The following is a 27,498-nucleotide window of genomic DNA, read 5'->3' as shown; positions in this document are numbered from 1 at the left end:
GGCAGAGAACACCCACGTCTTCAAACAGTAGTCCAATATCTGTCCTCTAGCTAACAGAAATCTGTACAAACAGGCTTGGAGCCATATTGGTGGCAGTACACTGTTGATGCAGGGACATATACAGCATGGTGCCAAATAAAGAGCTTCTGCTGGATGTACCCATGCTAGCATTCTGGACGTCATACATGGTGTGCCTAGAGGCCCTCCTGAACATACCTACTTGATTTCAACGTTGTTTTACTGAATGTAGCCATGTTTGCCTCCGGGGTGTCACAACAACAGCCAACAAAGCCTTGGGACTGGTGACGCCTGTGAGAGCCTGTGAATTCATTTAGTACGAGTCGATCTTGATCCTATCAGTATTGTTTTCTCCTCTAGTTTCGGGGTAGGGAAAAGACTATGATGGTGATACGCCGCCAAAAACAAGTGTTCTAACCCTTGTGCTGCCTTCGGTTCACATGACCCAAAGGTTCATAACGAACCATCGTTGTGTTTACCCAATTCAAAAACAAATATATATATTTTTTTTTTACCTTTGCGATGTGGGGGGGGGGGGGGGGGGGGGGGGGGTCTGAGACGGCCCAGCGGTTAAAAGAAAAAGCATGTATGCGGTAACGTTGTCGCAATACGACGGTGGGTCACAATGACCCGAAGATAACACAAGGGTTAAGGGGTCATCGTGACCTCGGAAAGAAAAAATGTAAAAAGCCCAGCGGAGGAGCATTCTCTGCTGAGCAACGCAGGCGAGGAGTGTGTGAGGGAGTGTGTGGACACGAGACGTAACACTGTCCTACAATATGGAGTGGCCTCGTGGAACTGGGTTTTCCGCTCGGAACAGGGAATCTCAAGGGAACTGCTCAGCGCAGCAGTACATTGGACACGTAAACACATTGTGGAGTGCACAGGAGGAGAGGATAGGGGCACTGCATATGGCGAGCCAACGTCAGTCGGATTCTTTACCTTCGCCTTTCTGCATACAGCGGTACTCACTGCGTTTCCCTTATACCTCATTGAGATCAGCAATCGGAATTTTCTTGGTGTCACTCATAGAACCTTTAGGGTAATGTGTACCTGATAGTGATGGGCCGAGAAGAATATTCACTGATCAACATCTCTTATCTGTTACTCTTCAGTAACGAATCACGTCGTCGACCTCTGGCCAATCACAGAGTCAGGGCTGGGCCACTGTTGCTCTGGCGTGTTCTGAGGCTGTAGGTAACTGAGCTGGTCTGGGACCTGTTGGGGAGGGGGGTTGGGCCTCTGAGCGAGGTGAGGGCCGACAGCAGCGTCGGAGCTGATCTGAGACCAGTCTGCCGGGACAGCAGAGGGAGGTGAGAGGCAGCTGAGCAGAGCAGCAGAGCCAGAAGGAAGCAGTGTTGCGTCGGCTCCTGGCTGGGCACCAGAGAACCACCTGGACGGGATCCCCTGGCGGACCGGTCTCAACCGGTTCCGACACACGGACACGCGCACCGAACAACAACAACAACAACGTAGGGAGGCTTCGAACCCGGGACACAATTTTTCGACTTAAAAAGGCACACGGCAAAGAATGAGGACATGAGGAGGGTAGGGGAGGGAGGGGGGGGGGGGAGGTGGTGACAGACGACCTGGCAGAAACCTCAGCAGACAAAAACAGACAGACGCACGAGTTGCGGAAACAAATCCATGTCTGGACGCAGTTCCATGTTCAGCATAGGCAATTCTACAGTAAAGAACTGTGTGGTCTGGGGAGGGGGGTAACTTCTGCTGGGGGCTTTGTCGGGCGACGGCGGCAGAGCCAGGGAACGACGGACCCGAGCCGAAGAAGCGTCTGGGTGTGTGTGTGTGGGAGTGTTCTCCGACACCACTGTGTTTCCAGGTGGCGGGTGAGTTGTTCGATAGCAGCGTGTCCCAAGAGCCGAGCGCTCTGGGGGGGGGGGGGGGGGGGTTTGGCGGTACATTCTGGGTTGGGGTCCGGAACACTCCAGGTCATTTCCAATCTCCGTTGAGATCCAGAGCACGCGCACGCTCACAACATCGCAGGAGGCAACGGTACAAACATTTTTTTTTTTAAAAGACACGCTTTTGAAGTTCAGTTCATTACAGGGCACTTACCCCCATTTGTGAAATTAAGGTGCAACGTTCTGTCGATCATGAATGTTCCTACATGGCAGACTCTGTCAAACAGAGACTAGGTAAGTCCTGTCTCACAGCAACCTTCTCTCTCCTCCTGCCCACAGATTCTCCCAGAATGTCTGTGTGGTCACATGGGAGTCTCTGCGCGATGCTGAAGAGGAAGGGGTCAGAGAGAACGAGTGGATAAGGCCTCCTGGCAGTTCAGGGGGATCGGGGGGGGGGGGGGGGGGTGGTGGGGGGGGGCTAGTGAACGAAGAAGTGCCTCAGCAGGTCGTCGGCCCAAGGCCTCTGTTTGGTGTCCACGAAGATGCGCTTGAGGAAGTCGCGGCAGTGGTCCGACACGTACACGGGCAGCACGGGGTTGGTGGGCTGTGTGGCGATCTTAAAGATGGCCGCCATGGCCTCGAACTCGGCCCAGGGTGGGCGCTGGGTCAGCATCTCCACGATGGTGCAACCCACACTCCTGTAAAAGAGCAGACCAGCCCTGTTCACTAACCATGACCAGCTGCGCGACCACACCCCCCACCACACCCCCCACCTTCCTGACCACTCATAAGACTTTCAAAAGAAAGAAAAGAAAGAATTATAAAGGGTATGAAAAGACTGCCAAGCGACTTTTAGTCTGTGGCCAGGTAGAGAGACACCGAGACACTGCGTGACAACGGCACTCGGAAACCTCTCGTCGTTCGCTCTCACCAGATGTCGGCCTTCCTGCCGTAGCCCTCTCCGCTGATCACCTCCGGGCTCATCCAGTAGGGGGTGCCGGTCACAGACTTGATGCCTGTCCCCGACAGGCAGATGGTCTGCAGCCGCCGGCTTGCCCCAAAGTCCCCCAGCTTCACGTTCCCCACCGAGTCCCTCAGGATGTTGGCCCCTAGAGAAGACGCCAGGGGGGGGACAAGGTGAGATGAGGAAACCTCCTTTTTTTTTTCGCTCAAAATGTTGCGTCACCTCCCCCCCCCCCCCGTCCTGGGAGGTCCCCCTAACGCAGCCCAGTCGGGGTTCGCACCTTTGATGTCCCGGTGGACGATCATGTTGCTGTGCAGGTAGGAGACGCCCTCCAGGATCTGGCGGGTGTAGCGGCGCGTGACGTTTTCGGTCAGGGCGCCGTACGACTTCAGCTGGTCCTTGATGGAGCCCTGCGGGCCGCAACGGGTTCATGTCATGCCGTGGGACTTCCGAAAATTGGGATAGCAACGCGGAGGGGCGGGGCGGGGGGCCTGTGCTCGCGGCCTCTGGGGAGAAAAAGAAAAAAGAAGCACACTCACCCCCGGCATGTACTCCATGAAGATGGACAGGGTCCTCTCGTTGGAGTCGCGGAGGCAGCCGTAGTACTGGACGATGCGCTCGTGACACAGGTTCTTCAGCAGCTGGATCTCGCACTCCAGAGCGCTCACCTCCTGGGGGAAACAGCAGAGCACAGGCAGGGGGTGAGCGGCGAGAAGCCCCCCATCACACGGCGAGATCCCCGGCCCACGCGGCCGCGGTTAACGTGGCGACGGACTCCCCCCCCCCCCCCCCCCCCGGGTCGGCCCCCACCTTGCTGGTCTCCGGGCTCTCCGGGTCGAACTGGACCTGCTTGACGGCCAGCTCTCGTCCAGTGTCGGCGTCGTAGCACAGGAACACCCGGCCGAACGCCCCCTGGCCCAGCAGCTTGCCCAGGCGCCAGTTGGTGGGCGCGCGCGGAGCTGGTGGAGGAGTTTCGAGAGGATTAGCCCAGAGAACTGCTACAGGAGGCGCTGAACACGTTCAAATTGTACAGGCCGGAAAATCGCTTTCTAAGAATGAGGCACATAACGAGACTGGTGCAAGTAGCTCGCTGGAACAGCGAGTGCAAGGGCACCTTGGTGGCTTGCTGGTCTGGTTGGCAGCACGCGTTCACTATTCCTCTTTAGTTCTCATTCGCAGCCTTTCCTCCCCCCACTTTGTCTGGCTCCCTGTCACAGTTTCAACCTTCCATGTCCAGTTCTTTGCATACAAAGCCTTGAATCTCTCTCTCTCCTCCCCCCTCCCCCCTCCTCCAGTGGGACTCACAGCGGCTGGGGGGACTGATGTCCATGACGGAGAGGGTGGGCGTGGGGGTGGGCTCGATGTCGCTGCCCCTGCGCCTGCGACCCGGCTCCTCCAGTTCGGGGGTGAAGATGCTGCTGCCGCTGCTGGTGCTGGGGGACTGCTCCGTGGGGCTGAAGTTGACCGGGGAGCGGAAGCCGTGGACCTGGGTCCGGCGGGCGCGAGGGAAGGTCTTGCGGCCTGCGGGGAGAGGAGGAGGAGGATGAGTCGACCGGGGCGGGACGGGAGAACGTGACAGCAACGTGCGGAGCCACCTCACCGTCGCTGTAGTCCTGGAAGCCGAAGGGGACGTGGTACCGCCGCGGGTACGTCCCCCCTTTCCCCGACTTCTCAAACACGGGGATGTCACATTCTGCAGGACGCAGAGGGGATGAGAACGGACAGACGGCAGTTAACAACCCTCCTCTCCAAACACTTGTCTTAACCATTTGTATTTCATTCTTAAATGTACTCAGGACATCATTTGACCCCGTGTGCATGCTTTGTAAAGTGTCTTTGAGTACTTAGAAAAGCGCTATACAAATCAAACATATTGTTCGTATAATGCCACTTCTAAAAGGGGGCAGCAGTTTACCCGTGAAGTCTTGGTGATTGTCTGGGTAGCTCTGTGCTCTGGGCATACGGGACTTGGGATAATCGCTGCAAGGCACGTAGACAACAAATGAAGTTAATCTTACGTTGATACTAATGGACGAGGTCTTGAATGTCTGACTGACTGTGCACAGCTCACCTGTCTAGGGGACTGTCGAGCGAAGGACAACTCCCCGATGCTGAGTTCTCTGGGCTGCTCATGGACAGCGGGTCCAGCATCTGGAGAATGAATCAAATAGGGGGCTCATTCACTTAAGTCTTCTGCTTTTATCCTCTTTCGTTGTTTTAAAGAGAGAGAGATGGGACGAGGTTTACACAAGAGTCACAAGAGTCTCTCTTGTGATCTTCAAAATCTATACATGCATGCTGTTTGTCACTGTATGCTGCCGGTCTACTGCCCATATCCGTATTACAAAGGTGCTTCCAGAGCTAGCTACCTGGTCCATGCTCTCTGGAATGAACTCGCCCTCGCTGTAGATGCTGGTGAAGGACCCGTTCCTGGCCACCTGCTGGAGGGCATCAGGAATGTAGCCTGGAGGTGGGGAGCTGCGATCCGTGGAGTGGGACCCTGGGAAGACGAGGAGAATCGAATCACCAAGTCGGACCACAAGGCTAGCCCGCTTACGCTTGTGTCAACCCAATCTGTGCTGTAGAGGCCTACACAGCTTCCTGATTAATCATGGTGGGTGATTGATCAGGCCAGCACTGTCCAGCCTGACTAAGTTGCATGGAAGGCATTGACGTTTTAAGAGCAGAGAAGAGGCCTACCTAACAAAGCCAACATGTTCTTTGTTATCTCTGCGCCTCTGAAGCCTGTGTTGTCCAGGTCTTCAAAGGAGGGCCGATCCAGGCTCGATGAAGACGACTGGAATGGAGAATCATATTTACAGTTATACCAGATTCCCCCCCAGAAGGCTTTTTGTTGCATCAGAATGATGAGAAGGAGCTCTCCAGTGGTGTGCTGTGCCTGGTCCTGACCTGAGATGAGGCCTGGAGCACCAGAAGGATCTTGAGGCTCTTCATGTGGTTACTGCGATCCAGCAGCTCGACAGCCTTGTCCAGGTCATCTTGAGTGGTCAGGGGAATCACCAACTGGTGCGTTGAAAGGAAAAATACCATTTGGGTGAGAATGATTTCCCCTCGCTAGACGTAAAAGAAACATAACTTACCAGAAAGATCCAATCCTTCTTAGGAAGTCTTGAAATTCCAGTAATAGTAGAAGAAATATATGGAAAGAAACATATGGGCTATTAAATGATATCTAGCCTACCTCGTTGTTGGTGTAATGAAGGTCCATTGCTTGACCAAAGGCCGCCTTGGCCTTTTGCTCCAGGTCATCTAGTTTGACTGGGCGAGGAAACTGCAAGATCCTGTTAGAGAACACTACACTTATTCAAAATGTTATCACAATGAGGAAACATTTGTAGCAAACCTGATATGTATATATCAAAATCATGAGTGATTAGAGCAATTGGTACGTCAAAGTGTTCCTTTCCATTTAAAAACCATAATACTACCTTACAGTAAATATATTATTTAATGATCATAATACAATAACCTGAATGCTGCCCATCTCACCTTTTCTCCCCTTTGAACTCGAACTTCACTCGTACATCGTTCTGTAAGATGAATGCACACATTCACACGCTTCAGGTCATGGGGGGACTTGGGAATGTTACCAACAAAGCGCTAATACTTATTGGGTTGTGTGCGTGCAAGAGCCCACCTGGTTCTTTGGGGAGGAGGTCTTGGGTTTGCCCAGGTCAGACAGAGACATGGCAGGGCGGCAGGAGCGTTGCAGTTCGGCCAAGTCCTGCATGATAGAGTTCAGTGCCGCCTCCTTTTCATCTGTAAGCATCAGGATAACTCACTCAATGAGAACACTTCAAAATGCACAATTGTCAAATATATCCATAGGATTCCACCGATATAACTTTACATTTAAATAAAAGAAAATCATAGCTACCCATCATCATGGCACTTTGATTCACCCAGGAGTCCAGGACAGAGGATTCTCCCATCAAAGGGGCTCCTATCTCCTGAAACAACAAAGGATAGCACAAACCACAGGTATAATTGCAGCATGAATGCATATTTATTCTTTCCTTGGTTGTCGATTCTAAGCCATTTTTTATGTCACTTGGTCTACTTGTCAGTCATGTTAGAGCTTTAGGGGCCAATCACATCAACGTCCTACTATAAGTATATGGCACGGTATCCCAGTTTTAATGTAACTGTGACAAATTGATGCGAATGTATCAGTTTATTAAGCTACAAGGGTCAATACGTTGCTGACCGCAGATCAATACCATGTTGTTTAGTTAGCCAGTCCAAACTGTTATAGAACCTGATCGTATCATACTGTAGATCTTCTCGCAAATCATAATTTTCAAATGTGCTATACCGTCCAACTACGCCAGAAAATTCAAAGACTTTTCAAATGTTAGCTAGAGCGGATTGGGTCATACTCATAGATGACACTGACAGCTAGCATATCATTGCTAATAGCATGTTATCTCCCGAGTGTCAATAATGTTCGCATTGATATGGTGTATATTAGCATCAAGGTGACATTCGAACAGTTTGACAAGGTGCCTGGTCAACATTTACTCACCAGGATTGTTGATGCGGGCAGTAGAGAAAGTTATGTCTGTCAAGCTAGTTAACGCGTGTTAGCTTCTGTCCATCATCATAACTCGCTCTCGGCAAGCTCAAGTTTAGCTAGCACATTCTAGCTACTAAGCGTTAGCCAGAAACAAACCAACGTTGTCAAGATAGCAAGGTTGGACACAAGTAGCTAAGTTACTAGTTATTCAATACTAAATTAAACGATTAGCTATGTGTCCGACATTACCTGGGTGTGTTTTATTCCGTTACTTCCTCATCCACAGGGCCGATGGAGCCCCGGGCCTGGCTGACAGTTCTGTTTGAGGAAGTAAGTTTACGGTCCGCTTCGAAGTTTAGTTGAGTCCAGGGCCCCAGATACAGAGGCCCAACACTTAATAACGCTCCTACAAGATTTATACAAATTGGCAATGATGCGACCTATTCTATAGCTCAAACCTAAAAACATAACATACTCGTTTTAGACGACTGCTTTTTCAACGACGACCAAGTGTAACCAACAGCCAGCAAGCTGGCTACAATTGCTAGCTACCCCAAAACAGCAAAGCTTGTTGGAAGAGTCCAACAACAACACAAGTCCAGTGATGTCAGAGAAACGTGCGCATCTCATTTGTGTCATTTCATCATCAAAATTATTTGCGTTTGTCAGCTGGAGAATGTATTTTGTATTCTTGGTGTCTATATACGTGTTGATGTACAAATTATTTCAATGGTTTGGGTTGCAGCGAGTACCAGTGTTTTTAAGTTCATAATATCCTTATGAAAGGGAGAATATGGAACTTCTGAAATGTGCACGGACTGACCATATCATAACCCCCCTCTCGAGCACACGCACACTTATTTTAGAAACAGGCTATATAGGCAAGTAACTATATGGCAATACTACTGTTCAATCAGGTATTCCAAGGCAATAATAGCAGACCTTATGCCGTTTATTTAATTTAGAAGACTTAACTAACTAACTGTAATGAAAACCAAATTTTACAAAATCATCAGACTGTAATATACAGGGGGGAACCACTTTCCTCGAGTCTCCAGGAAAATCAGTTCCCCCTGTGTTCTCAGTGTAAAGACTGATGTATAGACGAAACTTGTTATAGATAACGATCACAGTAACATACATCGCCAGCATCACTGTATTGCTTTATTAATGGCCAGACTGTAATATACAGGGGGGAACCACTTTCCTCGGACCTCCTGGAAAATCTGTTCCCCCCTGTGTTCTCAGTGTTTAAGACTGATGTGTATATAAAACTTGTTATACATAATTATCACAGTAACATACATCACCAGCATCACTGTATAGCTTTATAAATGGCCACACTGTAATATACAGGGGGGAACCACTTTCCTCAGGCCTCCAGGGAAATCTGTTGCCCTGTGTCCTCAGTGTAAAAGACTGATGTGTATCAAGAAATGTACCTTATGCTCATGGAAAGTAGGTAGAGTACACTATAAACAAACACACGCAATTATATAATTCATATTCAGCTCAACCAAGAAACAAGAGAAAAATCATGATTTCGCACACACGCAAGGGAACTGAATACTCCGGAACACCGTACTGGAAATCCGTACTACCAGATTTTGTTCTAGACAACAGCGTCCCCTAGTGAACACACTTCAAATTACAAATTGCGTCACAAATTGAAAGAACCCACTCAGTCTTACCGAATTTTGCGTCAATTGAATTAAAGCCAATGGAGAGACGTCGTTTCTGTTACATCTGTACGTGTAGATAGTACGTTTAGCTTCCTTGGCTTGGAAAGTCACATCAAGTTTCGTTAGAGCTATATATAGAAAGACTACTGACTGTTTCCTGGCTGGTCAGCTTGCCAGCTGAGTCTAACGTCGAGATGGACCAGGCAGCAAGCCGATATCAAGTGGTGAGTCAAAACAATCGACATGGCCTAGGCTAATATAAACATAGCTAGACACCTGGCGAGTTTTCAATATACTAGTTCTCCTAAACACAAGAAAGATGTTCCCTTCTAAACTTAATTAACTTTCTAGTTTGCACGCTTTTAATAGTTTGTCAAATGTATTTTGCCAGACCTGGTATTATTGCCTAAAATGTGTATTTCTAGCTACTTAGCTATGTGTGTGAAGCTAACCAGCTAGCTAGCTAAGCAATTGTCTGGCTGTCACTTCCGCATCTGGCAAGCGAGAGCCAGATGCTGAAGCATCTACAACCAGGCCGTGGTTGCTAGCTAAATAAATGTTACTGTAAGGCGTTAGATCGCTAGGCTACCTCCTGAGGGTATACATGAACGTACATTTATTAACGTTGCCAACCAACTTATGTATAGCATTCAATTAAAATGGTAAGCTAATAAGTGACATCCTAAACCTTCAAGAGACTATAGTCTAGCTATAACTAACGTTCAGCACTGTACTGTTAGCACACTGCTGCTGACTACAGTCAGTAGCTACAGTTGCTAGTCGAAGACGAACAGTCTTGTTACCAGCTAAACTAGATCTTCCTCTTTTCAAGCTGGATAGGTCATCATTTTTCGGGAAGTAACTCAAGTCAATTCTAACTATGACATCGAGCAATGGAAATTTATGTTCATATTTCCTCCTTCGCCAGAACTGCCAGCCACAACCACAAGACAGTTTAGATGTAGCCATTTCACTAGTCAGTCGCTAGGCAACTGTAGTTTTTGCGTTAATGTGTCATCACTTGTCAGGTTTACCATATTGAAACTAATCTAGATTTAGATGCACACAATTGAAAACTGTATTTTAGAGGTTTATCTCTCTCTCTCTCTCTCTCTCTCTCTCTCTCTCTCTCTCTCTCTCTCTCTCTCTCTCTCTCTCTCTCTCACACACACACACACACACACACACAACATAGCAAAGCACTTGCAGAGTTTGTAACTAAAGGTAATACTGACTGCTTTATAAACTGCCAATTGAGTTGTAGTTCTCTCTTTCAGAGACATCCCTTACAAGATATGAGAGTATGCTTTTCAATATAGGCATAAGCACCATTCATTCTTCTTGCACATTGACCCCTTCTACATAGGCTACTTATTATTAATGAGCAGGAGGCTGGCTAAACATTAACCTGCTAAGCCACAAGACACTCACCCAGAATCGTGACCAGTGTGTAGAGATACTATAGACATATTGCTTTTATTCGCTGCTTGACCAAATAGCCGAAACACTTTGGGCAGCTCCTCCACTGATGTTTGTTTCACAAGTTTTTCACACACGGGGCTTCACCAATCCATATTGTGTAAAGGCCTGTAAGCAATGTGTTATTCTGCTGTTTGAGATGCCTCTGATGGGCCTGCGTGTTTTGGACAGGTGCAGCGGGCTCCTCTTGTATCTCATTACAGACGCCGCTCTTGATCCTCGTCTCATGACCATGTTGTTTGAAAAAGTCTCCACTGACAGGCAGTCGAATCATTTAGCCGTGGCCTATTTCATAGGGTTGTTGTCTGTATTTTGCTGAACTGGAGCCATATTCAAAGAGAATATGGCCTCTCCCACATGCTCTCACACCCCTGCATTTAGGTCAGACCATGTTGAGCGCCATCTTTTGATTTATTGATATTTTTTTTGTATTGTCCCACTGGCTCTTACATTCTCATTGATTTATGTTGCACAACCAATGGTGTGAGTGGGTCTGTGTGTAAATGCGTTTTTTTTAGGTTAGCCAATCAGCAACTCAATCCAGTCTTGTGTCCCCTACTGCCCCAGTTACACAACGAGGATGACCTGTCGGAGGCCTCCACCAGTGCCCAGCCGTCCACTTCAGCCCAGGCCAGTGCGACCCCAGAGCCTGCGCTGCAAGGGGGGGACGCCGAGGCCCCTCCTCCCCCCTACACCAGTATCGCTTTGGGAGCCGCTGCTGGTACTTTATCAGCTCCTCACTTTACCTCACCTCACCTCACCATCCTGACCAACCAGCTCTCTCCTCTTGTTGCCTTCCTGCAGAGAGCAGTTTCCAGGGAGACTTCCCGGTGCCGCCTCCCTACAGTGTTGCCACCTCTTTGCCCACATACGATGAGGCAGAGAAGGCCAAGGCAGCATCCTTGGCTGCCTCGGCTGTGGAAGTGATCCCCCGGGTAGGATGGAAGTAAAACACACACACACACACAGGCCGACATACGCATGCCTGAAAGGAAAGTCTGTTTTAGGGCATCCTGCCTCAGGAGGAACAGCAAGAGTTCAAGGACACCCCACTTCTCATTTAACACAGTTGGACCTGGGAGAAGATGAAAAAATATGATTCTGCTGGCATGTTGATGTTGTCTGAAGTCCCATTAGAGAAATGTCTTTAATGCTGTTGTTGCGTAGCAACATCATATACAACCGTGTGTCTGTTTTTCAGGATGATGACTTCCCTCCCAGGGATGATTTCAGTGATGCAGACCAGTTGAGAGTTGGCAACGATGGCATCTTCATGCTGGCCTTTTTCAGTGAGTAGATCAGCCAAAATCACTATAGCACTGATGATCATTGATCCTTAAACATATCGGAAAGACAGTCACTGAATATGAGCTGAATGTGATCATTTAGGCTCTATGAATCTAAAACATTCATGGCCAGCAGTACTCATTCAGTGTTTCCCACAGATTGGAAAGCTATTTCCAATCTAGAACTTTATTATATTAAATATTAATCGAAAATGATTCACACCTTCACAAAAATCAACAACAACAAACAAATAATTTCTGCATATGCAAGTAGCGGGTGTCCGGGAGACGGTATTGAAATGCGGGAGACTTCTGGGAGACTTGGGATGTCTGTAGTGCTACAACTATTTTACTGGTCGGTTCCATGACGCCGGGTAAGGAGTTAGCTAGCTCCTGACACCTCTCACCAAAAGAACAAAGGGGAACCTCCGATTAAGACATGTTTGAAGGTACCTAGCGTAAAGTAGCCTCAATTTTCCTAGACCTTTAGCGACGGCACTAATGCTGAAGGCTCGCTGATATAGCTGTTCGTCTACTAGAACGGCGTAGGTATGGTATAGGGAGGTGTAGGTATAGGGAGTCAGATGGCTGAGCGGTGAGGGAGTCGGGCTAGTAATCAGAAGGTTGCCGGATCGATTCCCCCCGTGCCACATGATGTTGTGTCCTTGGGCAAGGCACTTCACCCTACTTGTCTCGGGGGAAATGTCCCTGTACTTACTGTAAGTCGCTCTGGATAAGAGCGTCTGCTAAATGACTAAATGTAATGTAATGTAGGTATGCATCGTTACTAACGTGTGCTGACGTTGGGACTGTGCGTATTTGAGAAAGACGCGTGAGTGACAGAGAGACGGAGGGAGAGCAGGGAAAGGAAATGCAGCTGAACGAATACGCTGCGTGTTTTAACCTAAATAGTGTTAAAACTTTTTTTGTTTTTACGAAACGCAATATGTAGCGGCCGGTGTTGATTTGTGTGGCGCACTGCCACGAATTAGTCTATGTGTGGGAAACACTGTCATTACTTTGAATTGTGTGGATGAAAATGATCCGTCGTTGCTGTCGCTGTTGTTCTATAGTTTTACCACTAGGTGGCAACATTTAGACTGTTTTGATTAGTAAAACAGTTTCTATCTTTGCTGTTGATAATGAACGCAAGAAACGAGTGTTGGGGCGCCTAAGCCATAATTTACATGTAAAGGCCATATGTTTGACATTTGCTTCCTTACCTTTTTTTTTCTTCTTAAGGTCATGTTGTGTGTGTTTGCAGAATGAGTACTACAGTGTGAAATGTCCTCAGTGTGTCTGTGTCTGTCTTCCTACAGTGGCCTTCCTGTTCAACTGGATCGGGTTCTGCCTGTCCTTCTGCCTGACTAACACCATCGCCGGGCGATACGGGGCCATATGCGGCTTCGGCCTCTCTCTCATCAAGTGGATTCTCATCGTCAGGGTACGGGCTAGCAGGCCCCAGATATTCTGAAAGAAATTGTCAATCCCAAATGTGTCGTCTAGGACGACGAGCTGCTGCTTCAGAGACACCAAATATCAACACGCTGTCAGAAAACCCAATCCACTACTCCTCTCTTTATGGAACATGCGTGGAGCCAAAGAACGAGTCGAACCTGACCTTAAGAGGCTGAGGAATAAGGTAGCGACTACTGTGTGTGGTTATATCACAGCCTCAGCCCTAGCGTGGCTGGGTCAGGAAGCAGACACATGCCCAGGCGTGTTGCCGGGACACATGACAGGGTGAGAAGGACACCTAGAACCAGAGCCATGGTTCTCTGGCATTAATCAAAACCCCCTGTGTCATTTACACACAGGAAGAGGAACACCTGACCCTCCCCTGTCAGCAGGGAGAGATCTAGTTCGTAGCCCCGGGCTGGATCCATAGCAGCAAGGGGTGGGGTAGAGGGGGGGAGGGAGGGGGTCAAGTGATGAGGGGCTGAGACACTCCCACTGTGCGTGTTGCGCAACTGAAGTTTAGGCCTCGGCAGTGCCTACCTCACTGGCAGTAAAAATACTAATTAGCAAGTAGATCACTGGCATCTTGTCCCCGGGAATGCGGTTTCACAGTGTGAAACTTTGGAAACGTTGAATTCATTGCTTCATGTGTCAAATCTCCCGCTGTTTCTAGTTATCTAAAAAAAAAAAAGGGTTTTGTTGCAGCATACATTGTGTACAGTTGTAATCCTATGCCATATACCGCGAGATACTTTTAGTTTGGTGAAACTGTTAAGATTTAGTCCAACCTCCTTTTGCATAAATGCTTTAGTTGTTTCTTTTGTGTTCACAGTTCTCTGACTATTTTACTGGATACTTCAATGGACAGTACTGGCTCTGGTGGATCTTCCTGATCCTTGGTGAGTCTGTAGGACAGACCGGCAGTTTCTTCCCGCTTGCTGGTTTAATTATCATATTTAGCACACTAACCTCCTCAAATAACGTTCCGTCTAATAATTATAATCATACTAATGACGATGGTAATTCATTTGATTTGTAATGTGCCTTTCTTGCAGGCGCTTAAACGAGGTAGAGTTGCAAATGTAAATGTGTGTAGCACAGCAATGTCATCTGGTGGCCGAGTCAATTAACTGCTCATGTTCCTCTCAACATTTTCAAAATCACAAACCTTCACATGTCAGGCTTTAATTTGTAAAGTGGCTTTGTTTGTATAGTTAACATACAGCCACCGAGTCATTTGAGGAACATTGAAATACACCCTTGTACAGTGGAGAGCTCTAGATATGAGTCTTCTTTGTGCTCATATTTCTTCTTCCCTCTCCAGGTCTTCTGCTGTTCTTCAGAGGATTCGTGAACTATCTGAAAGTGCGCAACATGTCAGAAAGCATGGCTACTTCTCACAGAACCCGCTTCTTCTTTCTCTATTAGAGGTGAAGTGAGGTAAGCTGTCCACACACAGGCTCCAGGGGTAACACCTACCATAGAAATGTATCTAGACTGTGTTTTTAGCCGATTTCTATTAAAAGACACCAACTTCAGCAATCAGAATGGTGTTATAAAATTAGATTGAAGTTTTTTGTTATTCTTATTCTCATTCAATGTCTCGCGTCATTTACTTCAGGCTGTCAGACCAAAAATTCTTCCTAAATGTGAAATTCCTAGACGATTTGCCACTCCTCAAATGACCAGGATGCACACCCATTCTGAGAAGAGGTTAAACAAAACACACAAGGAAGGACAGCTCAATCGTTCCCAAAGTCTGGCCTCTTTTAATAAATAAAAACAAAAACTAATAATGGACTCGCCTCTTTTAGAATTGAATAAATGTATGTTATAAACTGTCAGTGTATTCAATATTCTTACCAGCTTTATTTGGCTCTTAACATTTCAATTGCTTTCCATCGACCCTTGATATTGTCTGTGTGCTTGATTTCCCCAAGTATTGTATAAACTGTGCGTCTTACCCCAAGGTGCTAATGTGGTACCTGTTGTAGGCCATGTTGAAATGTAGAGGCAGAGTGGCAGGATATGGTATGCATTCAACATGTTTTATGCAATGGATCCTTCCCCTAAAGTGGATGTCAGGTGGTATTTTTGCGATCCATGATATGCATGGTTTAGTAATATCCTGTCTGCTTAAGCACTAGGGATCAGAATAATTCAGAATCAGCTTTCAGAATCTATTAGAGGTTGTTTTAGTCTGTTTTACCTTTACTTAGTATCCAGATTTCATCGTGTCTGGATTAAGAATCTGCTGTTTGATGATTATTTTGATCCAGCTAATGCCAATTTATAACATTTGCACTTTTCAAAAATCTGAGTTGTGAATTGCTTAATTATTGTTGTAGTTAGACTGATACGTTTTAATGTCAATCAGTTGGAACTGGAATTTGTATTTGTCCCAAAAGGATATCTGCCTTTTGCACTTTTTACTTAAAGATAATGTAATTGTCAGTCTTTTTGTTTTAATTGTCAAAATTAGCCTAAACTGTGACATTTGTAAATTATGCCAAGCTTGGATGATGCCTTTCTAATTCAATTATGTTCCACGAATGCCTCTTCAGCAATATGACAACCTTCAATTGGAAATGGTAATGCATGACTAGACAAGCCAATTAGTTTGGTAGAGCAGCAATCTTAGTATTCTATGTTTGACAACCAAACATTTTATTTGTCAAAAGTGATTCTCTTAACATCTGTTGAGCAATGATCATGTGTGCTTGTTAACTGGTATAAACTCATGAAGTCTTGCACAATGCAATAAAGTTCCAAATGCACCCTTGTGACTGGCCCATTTCGGATTCTATCTAGAGTGGAATAACATGGAAGCCCTGAGGGCAGAACGCCTTCAAAAGGATGTCAGGACGACTTCTATATCATCATTGCTGTGACATTCTTCTCATAAGTCTGCGTGGGTCCAAATCGTATGGATGTTCTGTCGTGTTTCTATCCAGGTTTACAAACCAGAGAGATATTCTCTGTGAAAACTAGAACAGGAGTCTCCCTTGCAGGAGTTTTCTGTGCTGCTATGAGCAACCTCCCCCCCTCCCTCTCTCCCTGCTCCCGTCCTCAATCCAGACTCTTTATAAACTGTTAATGAGTGACCCATTTACATAACTACCTTCCGGTCGGCAAATGTTCTCTTTTATGAGGGCTCCCCCCCATCCAACCCAACCCCCCCCCCCCCCCCCCCCCCCCCCCCAGGCAGGGATTGCTTACTTACACACCCTTCTTACCCCCACTCCCCTTTCTTTCCTGCCTCTAACTGGAGTGAGCAGGAAGGGTCCAAAGTAAACCCTGTCACACGTACAGAGAGGCAACAGCGCTGACAATCGCTGTCAGCAGCGTGTCTGAGGCCCCGGTGACTGGCTACGGCCAAACTAAGTATGTGTCCCCCACCCACACAGCCCCCAGGACCCCCCACAACCACCCCTCATTCGCCTGGTGTGGAAGCTTCTGGGGTTTTTAAGTCAACAGGGCTCTTCTCAGAGCCGGTTGACTCTAAAGATGACAGGCCACCCTCAGGGGACTCCTGGGGGAAGGGTTGACAGTCATAGGGGGCCCAGTATGTTTTCTCACCTCTGTGAGTGGTTCCTGATGACTTGAGAAGTGGACGGCCCTAAATATGAGAGAGAGAGAGAGAGCCAAAGCCAATGAGCTGACGGGTCCCAAAGAAGTTTGTTTGTGAAGATATACGCACACACTGCATGCAAGTGAAGGACTACACGTGCATCAGCACACACTCTTCACAAGCACCACAAGCTACTTGACCTTGCGGCACAAACGGGAGAAATATGTAATCTGTGCTATAGAACAAGGAAGCTGGTCTTTTAAGTGGGTAAGCCGCCGAGGAAGAACAGTCTGGCTCCCCTGTTGGTTTGGCAGGCAGACTCATGCCTCTCATTGAGAACTAACCACAAATGGTAGAGCCTTGGGCTTTTCCAGCTGTGGAAGGGTTTCCGAGGATCTAAATACAAGCCTGTGTTCAGTGAAACTGGCTGCTATGACGTGTCACAAAGACATGCACGACTACTCAAGCGTACAGGTATTTGAAATCCCTAGAGGGTTACGGCTCATAACATATGACAATAATAATTGTGTCTGGTTATTAATTGTTAAGGCTTAAAAGCACGGACAATAGTGTCCAGCTTAGTTGGACATGAAATTCATTTCACACACACACACTGGGTTTATTCTAGGCATGTACTCGGACATTTTCTGAGGGAACAGAGTGTCCTTTTCAGGAAGACACTGCTATTTCTAGTGCAAGATATCTGCCCCATCTGCACACATCTTGAGTTTAATGAAAGGGCGAAAAGATGAGACTAGGTCAGTGCAACGGGGTGTGTGCGTGCTGTGTGTCCGTACGGCAATAGGACAAAGAGAGGCTTTGTCTTCACGTAGGTTTAGACACACACACGGCAACTTGTTGGTTATTTCACACATCTTTGAGCTTTGGAAAATCCTCCACAACATGACCCCATGATTATCTCTATAAGAAGAGAGGAATTTAACACCTGGCTGCAGAAACCTATTTCAATGCCAGCTCTTCTGGAACTATGAGCCAAGCTCCCAACAGCCATGCTGTTTTGTTCACAGGGTAGGGCCAAGGATAGACCGAAATAAACCAACAAACGTAAACTCTTATGGATGAGTCGAACTATGTGTAACACTTATCCAGATGGATAATATGTGTGTCTGTATGTGTGTCTGTATGTGTGTGTATAGGGTATGGGTGAGACTGAGCTCAGTTTAAAGAGTGAAGACCACAACTAATCTGGAGGTGATTATGGTTGGTTGCCCATCCATTTGAACAGTTCAGGTCCTGTGAGAGAAGACTGGCATTGGGTCAGTTGTCAATGGCAGACAGTGGCCCAGAAGAAGGATATGTTTCTGTGGTGTGGACCTGGCAGGGAGTAAATGGTGCTCACTTCCCCAAGCTCCCTGCTTGACAAGGTTAATCTGCTCTGATGATGTGCAGTTGTGCTTGGCTCTGGTCCTCATAGATTCCTTCCGATAACCGTAACGTGAACTCTGGTGCGATAGGAAACCCGGAAAAGGCAGAACTACAAGGAATGTTGTTTTACACGAGTTTGTATCTTCTGATTAAATTGATTTACATTCTGTTAGTGACATCCTGACAATAGCCAGTTGACTTCCCCTGTAGTAGCTGTGTATTTTAGTCAAGGAGGACACGTTTTCTGCCTGCCAGATTACTTTGAATTTATGTTACTGTTTTTTAATTGTGTGAGGATGGAAAAGAACATGTAAGTCTTTATCTTATGTTGGTTAAACAATCAAGTTGTTGAAACTTATAGGAAATGTGCAAGAAAGGAACATCACAACGCCCGATTGCTGAAGCACACATGAAATACACTTGTTTCTTTCCTTTCCCAAACTCTTATTATGTGGCACCTCAAACTCCCTGTAGAAAAGTTCAAGTGTAGACTGTCTGGCACAGTGCCACCAGGAACAGGTTCTAGGTGAAGTGAATCAAAGCAGCTGTTGCAGAGCAGTCGCCGTGGCAACTGCCACACAATATTTGTATTAGGACGTGCGAGAGACACATGATACAGACCGTCCTAGCTCTCAGGGTCCTAGAGTACACAACATTACACACAGCTGTCTCAGGGAAAAACTCAGGAAACAGCCGCCGGATCGTTCCATCGGGTCGTCTTGAGGACGGGTCCATGAACCGAGGTCTAATTGTGGTTCCGGATCCCCAATATAAAATATGTCCTCTTTCTTGTTTGTCTTCCATGTCATTTACCTCCTGTAAGTCGAGCTACGTGTCTCTCCAAGAGCAGCAAAGCGAGATATGAGCTCAACGTCTGCAAATATTGACATTCTTTGGAAGATGCTTCCTGGCCAGACCCTACAGTGTATTTCCCCACTCACAATCACCCTCTTCTGGCCACAAAGCACTCCAAGGAAAGGTTTGGAGGACTGCAGGTTTGAGAGAGAACATTTGATTGCTTTCTTACACTTTTTGACATTCTGTTACTGATCAATGGTGCGAAGCTCACACTCCCTTCGGGGGTCAAACATTTGATTGAAGTTTTTCTGCAGCCACGCCACCACAGTGCACAGTGAAACAACAGAACAGAACATCACGTCCAAATCTGTTGATGCTTGTGGCAGTTGGAGTCCAAAGGAGGAAATTCTGCTGATTATAATGATCCTTCTCTGAAGTTTGAACAGTGTAATGTTTCTGTCTTTCTTTCCACATTCGCTTCAGTGATTTAATATTTAATCTACCCCCACCCCGTACAACGAGAGAACCTCGCACGTAGGTAGTTGTGCACTATTAATTCAGTTACCCTATCAACATTGTAAACTGGAGGCAAAAGCCTGAGGTTTTCTCTCCTTTGCTCAGTGGTTCACAAATGGAAAATCAGAGGGCATGCATAGCTGTCAGGTGATGTTTCTTGTAGTTTACCTGTTTTAAATGGCGCTAGCCAATCATCTACCATGTGTCGGCCATTTTGGCCTGAATGTTCCGTCTAGGCCACACAGTGGACAGCAGTGTTAGCGTGGCATGAAAGGCCTCAATCACCGCCTTTCACTCACAGCCTGGGGCCAGAGGGAGGGGGTATGAGGATGAGGGAGGAGGAAGAGAGAGAGAGTGGGTGGGTGGGTGGGGGGGGACAGAAAGAGGGAAGGTGGGTGGGAGGGAGAGAGACTTTCTTTAACTCTTTCACGTTTAGAGAGCACTAGCATGTGTTAGTGAGCTGCCCTTCCATATTTTCTCAGTAAACAGCCCCTCTCTGCGTTCTCTCCGTGTCTGAACAGTGGCAGGCTTTGAGTCGCATCACTTAAGGGCCTATTAATAATTTGACAAGTTTTCTCAAAGATTAATTGCGGTAAGCACTAGGGTGCGATTATTTGTGGCCAAAAACTCCATAAACCAACTCAGGCTCCATTTCCTTGCTAATTTTCCACTTATCATAACGCTAATGGGAGCTGAGCTAGTCAGTGTGATGCATCGCTTGGTTCCCATGTGTCACGCGAGACAGCTAGACATGCTCCTCGCCAGCATGAAAACACTTCCTGTCCTCTAAAACATGAGCGTGTTCGCGGTTTTGCTCCCAGCCAGCCCTTTTTGCAATGACCTAACTGTGGGACCACAATTAGAGGTTGTGAATCATATATTGCGTACACGGTGCGGTTAGTGACCCCTACATCCCCACTGGGTGGTTTGGATTCTTCCCCCCTCCTCCCAGCCAGGGCCTGTTAATCAGTTGGCCAGCTGGAGCACAAAGAAGTCAGTGTCCCCATGGCTGGAGTGACGGAGATAAGAGCCACCTGCTAGTCCCCTAACCAGGCCCGACTATAGGGTCCGGCACATGGATGTCCACACAGCATGCTGGGCTGAAAAAATACTTGTATAATATTAATTTGTATTATTCTATATTTTATTCCACTGGTCAACATGATTTTTCTTGATTACCGAGGACAACAGATATGTCATTTTTTTTATTTTTTATAAATGCAGTTTTTCACAAGTAGTTCTGACATGAGCCAATGAGTCAAATGCAACATACAGGATGAACTGCTGAGTGACGGATATTGAATTTGAGAAGAAAACCTTTTCTCGAATGCCAAGCTCTCCCTTTCTGCCCCACTGGTGTTTCTTTATCCTGTGCTGATCCCTTTCACACCATCCTCTCCATACACTCCATGTGTTCCTGCTTACCTTCCCCCATCCTGCTATCCCTCCGTCCCTCCAGTCTTCCTCCTCTGCTGTGTCTCATTAAGGGGCCTTTAGCCAACAGGCTGGACGTCACAACGCTGCTGACACTTAAACAGCCCCACCGAGGAGGCTTCTATTGCCTCAGTAATTCACCCCAGTTGTTCCACAAATGTGCACGTGTGTGTGTGTGTGTGTGTGTGTGAGTGCAAGACAATGCTGTAAAAAACTAGTGTCAAGGAAAGTGAAGAAAATAAAAAAAACAAACACAAATGGCTAATGGCCATGTTGTTAAGCTCACAATAGACCAAGGGTCTAAGACAATAAACAGGAAGTAAGGACAGACAGGGTTTCCTCATTGCCCCCCAACTGACCCTCTGACCTCCAGTGACCAGGGTAACCAAATATGTCAGACATGGTCAAAGGCTCAACTCAGTCCTCCATGGAACCAGAGAAAAACATGACAAATGCCCGAAAAGAGTTTGATGATAATCTACTTTTTGTTTCAAAGAAAGTTAGCTCATATTTTGATGATTAAAATACATGTTCTTTTTCGTGTCATGCGCACAAAGTGCAAAATACCAGAATTCCTGTTGTACATGTTATTCCACTACAACATGACGGTTATTTTACAGCTCTTAATCTGAATATTCTTCCTTCTCTCCCAAGTTTAGCAAATAAAAGCTACTACTGAAAAGGTTCCCTTCCTAAAGCAAGTTTTTCAGAATCATCAAGCCAAAATAAATTGACATGAATGGAGGACATTTTACACAAAAAGGACATCCCTTATATCCATTTTTACATCCTTCTCAATATCACTAAGCTGTAACAAACACAGCCTGTCCTCATTCAGAATGACATTAAATCTGCTGGTGTCTAGGGTTAATGGTAATGATCCTGTCCGTAACTGAGCACGCAGTGATCTTTGACTTGTGTTGAAATTATACTTCACATTATTTAGGAAACAATAAGTCTACATTTTTCAATGTCAATTTTTGAGAAATAATTTGCACCTTATCTCTTGAATATCACAGCCTTGTTCAGAAAAATGAATGACAAATAAAATAAGAATGTCAACTCATTTGCCCAGGGATGACCAAAATGTCCTTATTAAATATATATCTAGAATCCAGCAATGGCCAAAACCTGAAGTACATTTATGGACTTCCAAAAAAGATTGAATAGCTCTATGATCCACGGTGTTACGACTTCACAGAAGTCCCAAACACCAGAAGCATAGTCAGACACAACATGTACACATGAATTACATGCTGTATATAAGTATGGAATCCCAGATCACCACATTGTTAAACTTTGGTCATTCCCAATCCCAGTGCTCTATCCGCTGACTGAGTTAAAATACTAGACCCATTCTTCTTTATTCGTACATGTATAATGGAAGTGACTGCATATTTGTGATCAATACATGATCCGGTTTCCTAAATTCATTTAGCTCATCTACAAGCAAACTTGTACTCTCAAGGTGGCCTACAAGTCTGCAATTTAAAAGTGAGGAATACAATTGATACAAACAGCTAATAAGACTCATACCCCTATAGCTAAGTGGTAGCTTGGGATCATATTTTGAAGATTTAGGAATAACGGACTTGTGCTACCATTCCTACTTGTGTAGGAATACTGCCACTGTCAAAACAGACTGAAACAACTGATATCATTAAAGATTCATGGACGTTAATGTATCAGGGCTCAGTTTGAGTTGTTGTATTTCAGCATGTACTCTGTGTCTTAGACGTGTGACCGGATCAGAGAATTATTTTTCAGGCAATGACAGTGTTCCTTTTTTTAATACCCCGGTTAAATCCCAGCACTGAAGTTAAGCCTAAATGCAAGCTTTTTAGAAGGGGTAGAATGCAACATTTCCTGAATATCAGTCTCTTAGAAAAAGCAGCTACATAGATTGTACTTCTGCTTTTTCGTGGCAGTCAACATCAACTATGAGTCAATTGTTCTGAGCAAATTGCACTGAAAGTCATAGGTAACTGAACGCCTAAAGGCACTACAGGGTACCCTAGTTTGCATTATGCAAACAGAGCATGTAAAACAGTTGTGTGTCTCTACATTTACACTCACCATTGTGTGAAATATTACAGTCTACTTGTTTGCATGCTTTGGTTGTTAAATAAAATGGCTTATTATTAACATTGTTACCTAATGGATCTGCACATAGATGCTAAGATATATTTGACACACACAGAGCGAAAGAAAGATAGAACGAGAGGTGGTATGTAAGCTTCTGCCATTGAACACAAAGTGGGGCTTGTTCTTCCTCTGTCTGTTCATGTTGACAATGTGCCATTCTGTACCTCCAGAGAACCTCATTTATTCCAACTCCATGCCCTGACCTGCAATCTCCCACTCATCCCTCCTTCACCCCCAGCCGTCTCCTTCATTCGGACCCGTCCTCTCCTTCCCATCTCTCCCACATACTGTATGTATATCCTCCCATTTGTCCTTCAAGTGTCTTCCTTCCTTCCACGCCTCATCCCCCCTCTGCATTTCCCAGCTCCCTCTACCTCCAACTTGTTTCTGCCTTATCTCCCCCCCTCTACCTCTCACTCCCCCCCCCCCCCCCCCCCCCTTCCCCATCCTTCTCTGCGCCCCTTCCGACTCATGTATGCTTAATTTCCCCTGTCCTCTTGCATCCAAATGGTCCCCCTGGCTCCGGCCCCAATCTGAATCCCTCCGCTCATTCGGACAGAGCTTGGCAGTGTTCCCTCTTCCTGCCCTGCATCCGAAAAAAGAGGGAGAGGGAGAGAAAGAGGGAAAGAGGGGGGGGGGAGGTGAGAAGAGAGGGGGGAGACCATGAAATGGGGGAGGGGCCAGGGCTGGGGGTTTCATGGGGGAAGGATGGGGGATCAGGGGGTTGCTAAAGAAGAACAGAGCCTGCTTTGTCGATAGCAACGGCAAACGCTCTGGTAGAACTTTCAATCATTTGCCCTCACCCCATACCCAAGTCTAGTGCATTAATGTGATCTAGCATCAAGCCCATTTGCTGGCATTTTTTCCCCCATTCCCCAAAACCACTAAAGTGAATAGTGTGCGCACTAATATTCTAGGCATGCACAAGTAGCCCCTCCTTTGCATCCTTTCCAAGAAGCCAGCTAAGACTGCCTGGATATTGAAATGCTAAAAGAAGCAGGACAAGAAAGCTGAACTTGGCACCAGCAGAGTGGATTCTTGACAAGTAACTTCCTTTCCGCAGAGGCTTGTGGTAGCCTAAGTAAAGACAGGTATGATAAAACTCTGGACAAAGAAAAATATCCCTTACTAAAGTATTCATGAATGTAAACTCGAAACAAAAACAATACTTTGCATCCTCATGTGGCATTAGAAGTTCCTGAATGTCAATATTGTGACTATAATATGACTGTGGAGCCGATCGGCGGTGAGAGATTTAGTTGCCGTTTTTTGTTTTCAGTTGGATCAGTCTGTCATTCTTTATGTAATCTACGAACCCAGAACCAGATTAGTCTTTATAGACCAACAGTTGCCAAGGGAATATCACGGATGGCCAATTGAACAACCGCCTCAGGCCTCCTAAGCTGGCCTTGCATTAGCACACACTGATCAATGCACAGGCCTAAAATGTCAATCTGTGTATTGTAACTGTCTCTCCACCCCCCACTGTGACTAGCGCCGTCCAACCCAGGCCCATTGGACCAACACTTGGCAGGCATGTCACTTGGCAGAGTTCAGGCCTTGTCACTAGCCACTAGGACATTAACAATCCACATCATTGTTAGAACACTCTCACTGTCTGGATTGTTCTGGAATCTGGTGCACCCATTTTATGTGAGTACGCATGTTAGGAGAATTACTTTGGTTTCTATCTTTCGGTCACGTTAGGTCTCCAGTGACACGACAGGGAGAGTCTCCACAATGGTCAGCTTCACCATCGAACAGCAACCCTGAAACCCCTTACACCAATTGGATGTCCACTTTGGTGTTTTCGTTTGGCTCACTCATGTTACACAGATACATGTCGTATGCAAATATCAAACCACATTTGAATCTTTTTTACAAGATTATAGAGCTCCTAGTATTCTACTACTGGTGGTATTTCAAGTTCCCCATCACCCTGAGGGCTAATGATGACATGGCTGGTGTATTATGGCTAGTATATTCAGTTTCAACTGTGTTGAGAAAGGATGAATAAAAATGGCTCTATTAGACTTAATGTTAATAGACCCCTCTAGGGATTCCTGTAACGACACTTGGACTTTTACCTAACGTTCAGAGAGAGTTATAATAGCCAGCACAACTGCCTTCCAGGAACCAGTAAGTGCTAAACAGCATGGGGGGGTTTGTGTTGACGAGGTTGATAATTATTCTTTGTTTACAAATCACCTAAATAAGGTCTTGTGTGTATGTCTGTACAGAAAAGTTGACTATTCACAGAATGGAACCAACTACAGTCAAGAGACTTAAGAGTCTGAAAAATGATTCCACTAATAAAATAAAAAGTAAAACCGTATTCATTTCAACATGCTCCCAGTTGCCCAAGTACACTTATCCCCAACAGTATGTTTGGTGGAAACTATTTTCTCGAAACCTGAGGCTGCTTAATACACCCCAAACACACCTGAAACGAAAGCATAATCATCTCTAAAACAGGTTCCCTTTCTTTGTTATTCAACCCAAGTCGCTGGGGCAATATTTATCCTATGAGAAGTAATTAAGCACAGGAGTACCTGTGAGGAACCCCACGCCCCACCTCCCGCTCCCCCTCCTTGCCCTGTCATTTTCTCTTAGGCCCCTATTCATCTTGCCCTCCCTAGATGGCACAGCCAAGCTGATTCACTCCCCCGACAAGGGGCGGCCCTCTGAGGAGCAGCAGGGCCAGCTCAGTGCCCCCTGCCTGGGACCTTATTTATGGACCCCCCCCCCCCCCCCCCCCCCCACCCCAACCCTCCAACCAAGGCCTCCCACCCGTCTCCAACCACCGCACCTCCACACACACACACTCACCTCCTCCATTCCTCCATCTCCAAATCACATGTTGGCTCCTCCGGGCGGAGATTGGTTTTCTGGTGGGGCAGTTTCTAAGGAACCCTTTCTTCTGGGTCACGGAGCTGAGGTGACCACAGGAAGTTGTTGAGAGGTTTTCCAGCCTGGGCACATGGAGCTGTCTCACCACAGGAACTTCCTCTTTGGGCAGGGGACGTTTCAGCAGCAGCAGCAGTAGCTCCAGGCCCTCCCACACGTCTCCCTCAGAGCATGTAAGGAATACATGTCAGCATGCATTAAAGATACCATATAATCAATGTTAGAAAATATGAGTAAATAGACTGCAGTCCACAAATCTATACAATCTCATTACGTGTGATGATCGCTACAGAGGCGATGGTCTTTGGGAATTCCATAAAAAATGGAGGGTTCGATTTTTTGGTGCAATGAATATCAAGCGTAAGATACGGAATCTGTTTTCTCTGAGAAAAACAAGCTTTTCCCTGCCTCATTTATTTTTCATGCACTCTTGACTCAAACATGGATTAGAAGACCCACCTCAGGAGGCACTGCAAGCCAATGGTGTTTGCTGTACTCTCTACTCTATAGAAACAAGGACGCTGCTCAAGGACAAATCTGGGCGCAATCAGAGTGTTGTAAGTGGAATCCACACTCAATCAACTGAAGTGTTTGCCTCTATGTTCTGTATTAATCAAGCCGAAATTCCAAGCAGAAGGAATTTTGTTTTTTTTGGCTGTGATCCAGGGCCATTTCAAGGCTCTTCTCACTGAAATGACATTTTAAGTGTGTGGCTTATTTTACAAACATCTGTTAGTGCATACTCCATTAATACGGTGATAATGTTCCTTTTCAAATATTCCCCGATATTCGGGAATATAAAACGGCCGAATCCAAATCTTCTCAAACATGTTCCTCACAGAACACCTTTTGTTCCCTGAAATATTGCACCTGTGTTTGCCTCTGGGACGATTCCGATGGCAGAAAAGGGCTTCCTTTCTCCCTCCTCTTGTCAGGTTATTTTGAATCCAGAGGAATCTCAGGCATGCTGACAATCTCTACTGCCATTGACAAATTTCTTTCTTCGGGCCGGGTGCAAGAACTCACCTTGGCTGCCATCAGCAGCTTGTCAGTGTTGCACCTGCACTCTGTAACAAGACACCACGGCTCGCGAACCCTCATAGTTGGGTGACAGGCTCAAGAGATCAATTTCCGCCCGTCGGAGATTCATAGGCATTGGTCGTTGTTCGAACATGGCGAGGCTTAGGGGGGTTTAGCTTATTAAGGAAGATGTGGGAAAAAAAATAAAAATGGGTCTTTACTTTCAAAAACACAACAGATTGGATTGCGGGTGAAGTTCTTTGAGTAAATCAGTCTCAGAAGTTTGAATTTATTCAATGGGAATATACAACCTTTTTATAGACCTTTGTTTACTAGTTATTATAAATGTATAATCAGTATACATTAGTCCCAATTCTGCAACCCACCCCCTCTCCCGACCCCCAAGAAAGCTATTGCTGACACAGTTATGGGGGT

At 46.3% G+C, this 27,498-nt stretch overlaps 2 protein-coding genes across 6 annotated transcripts; one reads left to right on the top strand and one right to left on the bottom strand.

Annotated features, from left to right (window-relative positions):
• Window positions 1-541: 541 nt before the first annotated feature.
• map3k2 (mitogen-activated protein kinase kinase kinase 2) lies at window positions 542-27,077 on the bottom strand. Of its 4 annotated transcripts, XM_047030445.1 has the most exons (17): window positions 25,966-26,688; window positions 6,743-6,815; window positions 6,503-6,624; window positions 6,355-6,395; window positions 6,047-6,146; window positions 5,755-5,868; window positions 5,545-5,641; window positions 5,214-5,344; window positions 4,916-4,995; window positions 4,760-4,824; window positions 4,445-4,537; window positions 4,150-4,365; window positions 3,655-3,803; window positions 3,384-3,515; window positions 3,125-3,254; window positions 2,812-2,989; window positions 542-2,578 (listed from the first exon to the last, which is right to left on the bottom strand). In XM_047030445.1, the coding sequence occupies exons 1-17, from the start codon at window positions 25,972-25,974 to the stop codon at window positions 2,359-2,361; spliced, it is 1,950 nt and encodes a 649-aa protein (XP_046886401.1). In that variant the 5' UTR covers window positions 25,975-26,688; the 3' UTR covers window positions 542-2,358. The 4 variants fall into 4 exon arrangements, with proteins under 4 accessions (XP_046886401.1, XP_046886398.1, XP_046886399.1 ...); XM_047030442.1 differs by having other exon boundaries at window positions 2,409-2,578; window positions 3,125-3,515; window positions 4,150-4,537; window positions 25,966-27,077; XM_047030443.1 differs by lacking the exon at window positions 25,966-26,688 and adding an exon at window positions 7,631-7,987 and having other exon boundaries at window positions 2,409-2,578; window positions 3,125-3,515; window positions 4,150-4,537.
• ndfip2 (Nedd4 family interacting protein 2) lies at window positions 9,030-16,063 on the top strand. 2 transcript variants are annotated; one of them, XM_047030448.1, is made up of 8 exons: window positions 9,030-9,287; window positions 11,110-11,263; window positions 11,347-11,477; window positions 11,744-11,831; window positions 13,148-13,272; window positions 14,119-14,185; window positions 14,611-14,726; window positions 14,949-16,063. In XM_047030448.1, exons 1-7 carry the CDS (start codon window positions 9,258-9,260, stop codon window positions 14,712-14,714), a joined length of 699 nt encoding a protein of 232 aa, XP_046886404.1. In that variant the 5' UTR covers window positions 9,030-9,257; the 3' UTR covers window positions 14,715-14,726; window positions 14,949-16,063. The 2 variants fall into 2 exon arrangements, with proteins under 2 accessions (XP_046886404.1, XP_046886402.1); XM_047030446.1 differs by having other exon boundaries at window positions 9,031-9,287; window positions 14,908-16,063.
• Window positions 27,078-27,498: the final 421 nt, after the last annotated feature.

The sequence above is a fragment of the Hypomesus transpacificus genome, chromosome 12, assembly GCF_021917145.1.
Source record: "Hypomesus transpacificus isolate Combined female chromosome 12, fHypTra1, whole genome shotgun sequence".
Taxonomy (NCBI): domain Eukaryota; kingdom Metazoa; phylum Chordata; class Actinopteri; order Osmeriformes; family Osmeridae; genus Hypomesus; species Hypomesus transpacificus.
The sequence above is the reverse complement of the archived record's forward strand: the minus strand, read 5'-3'. Positions and strand labels throughout refer to the sequence as shown.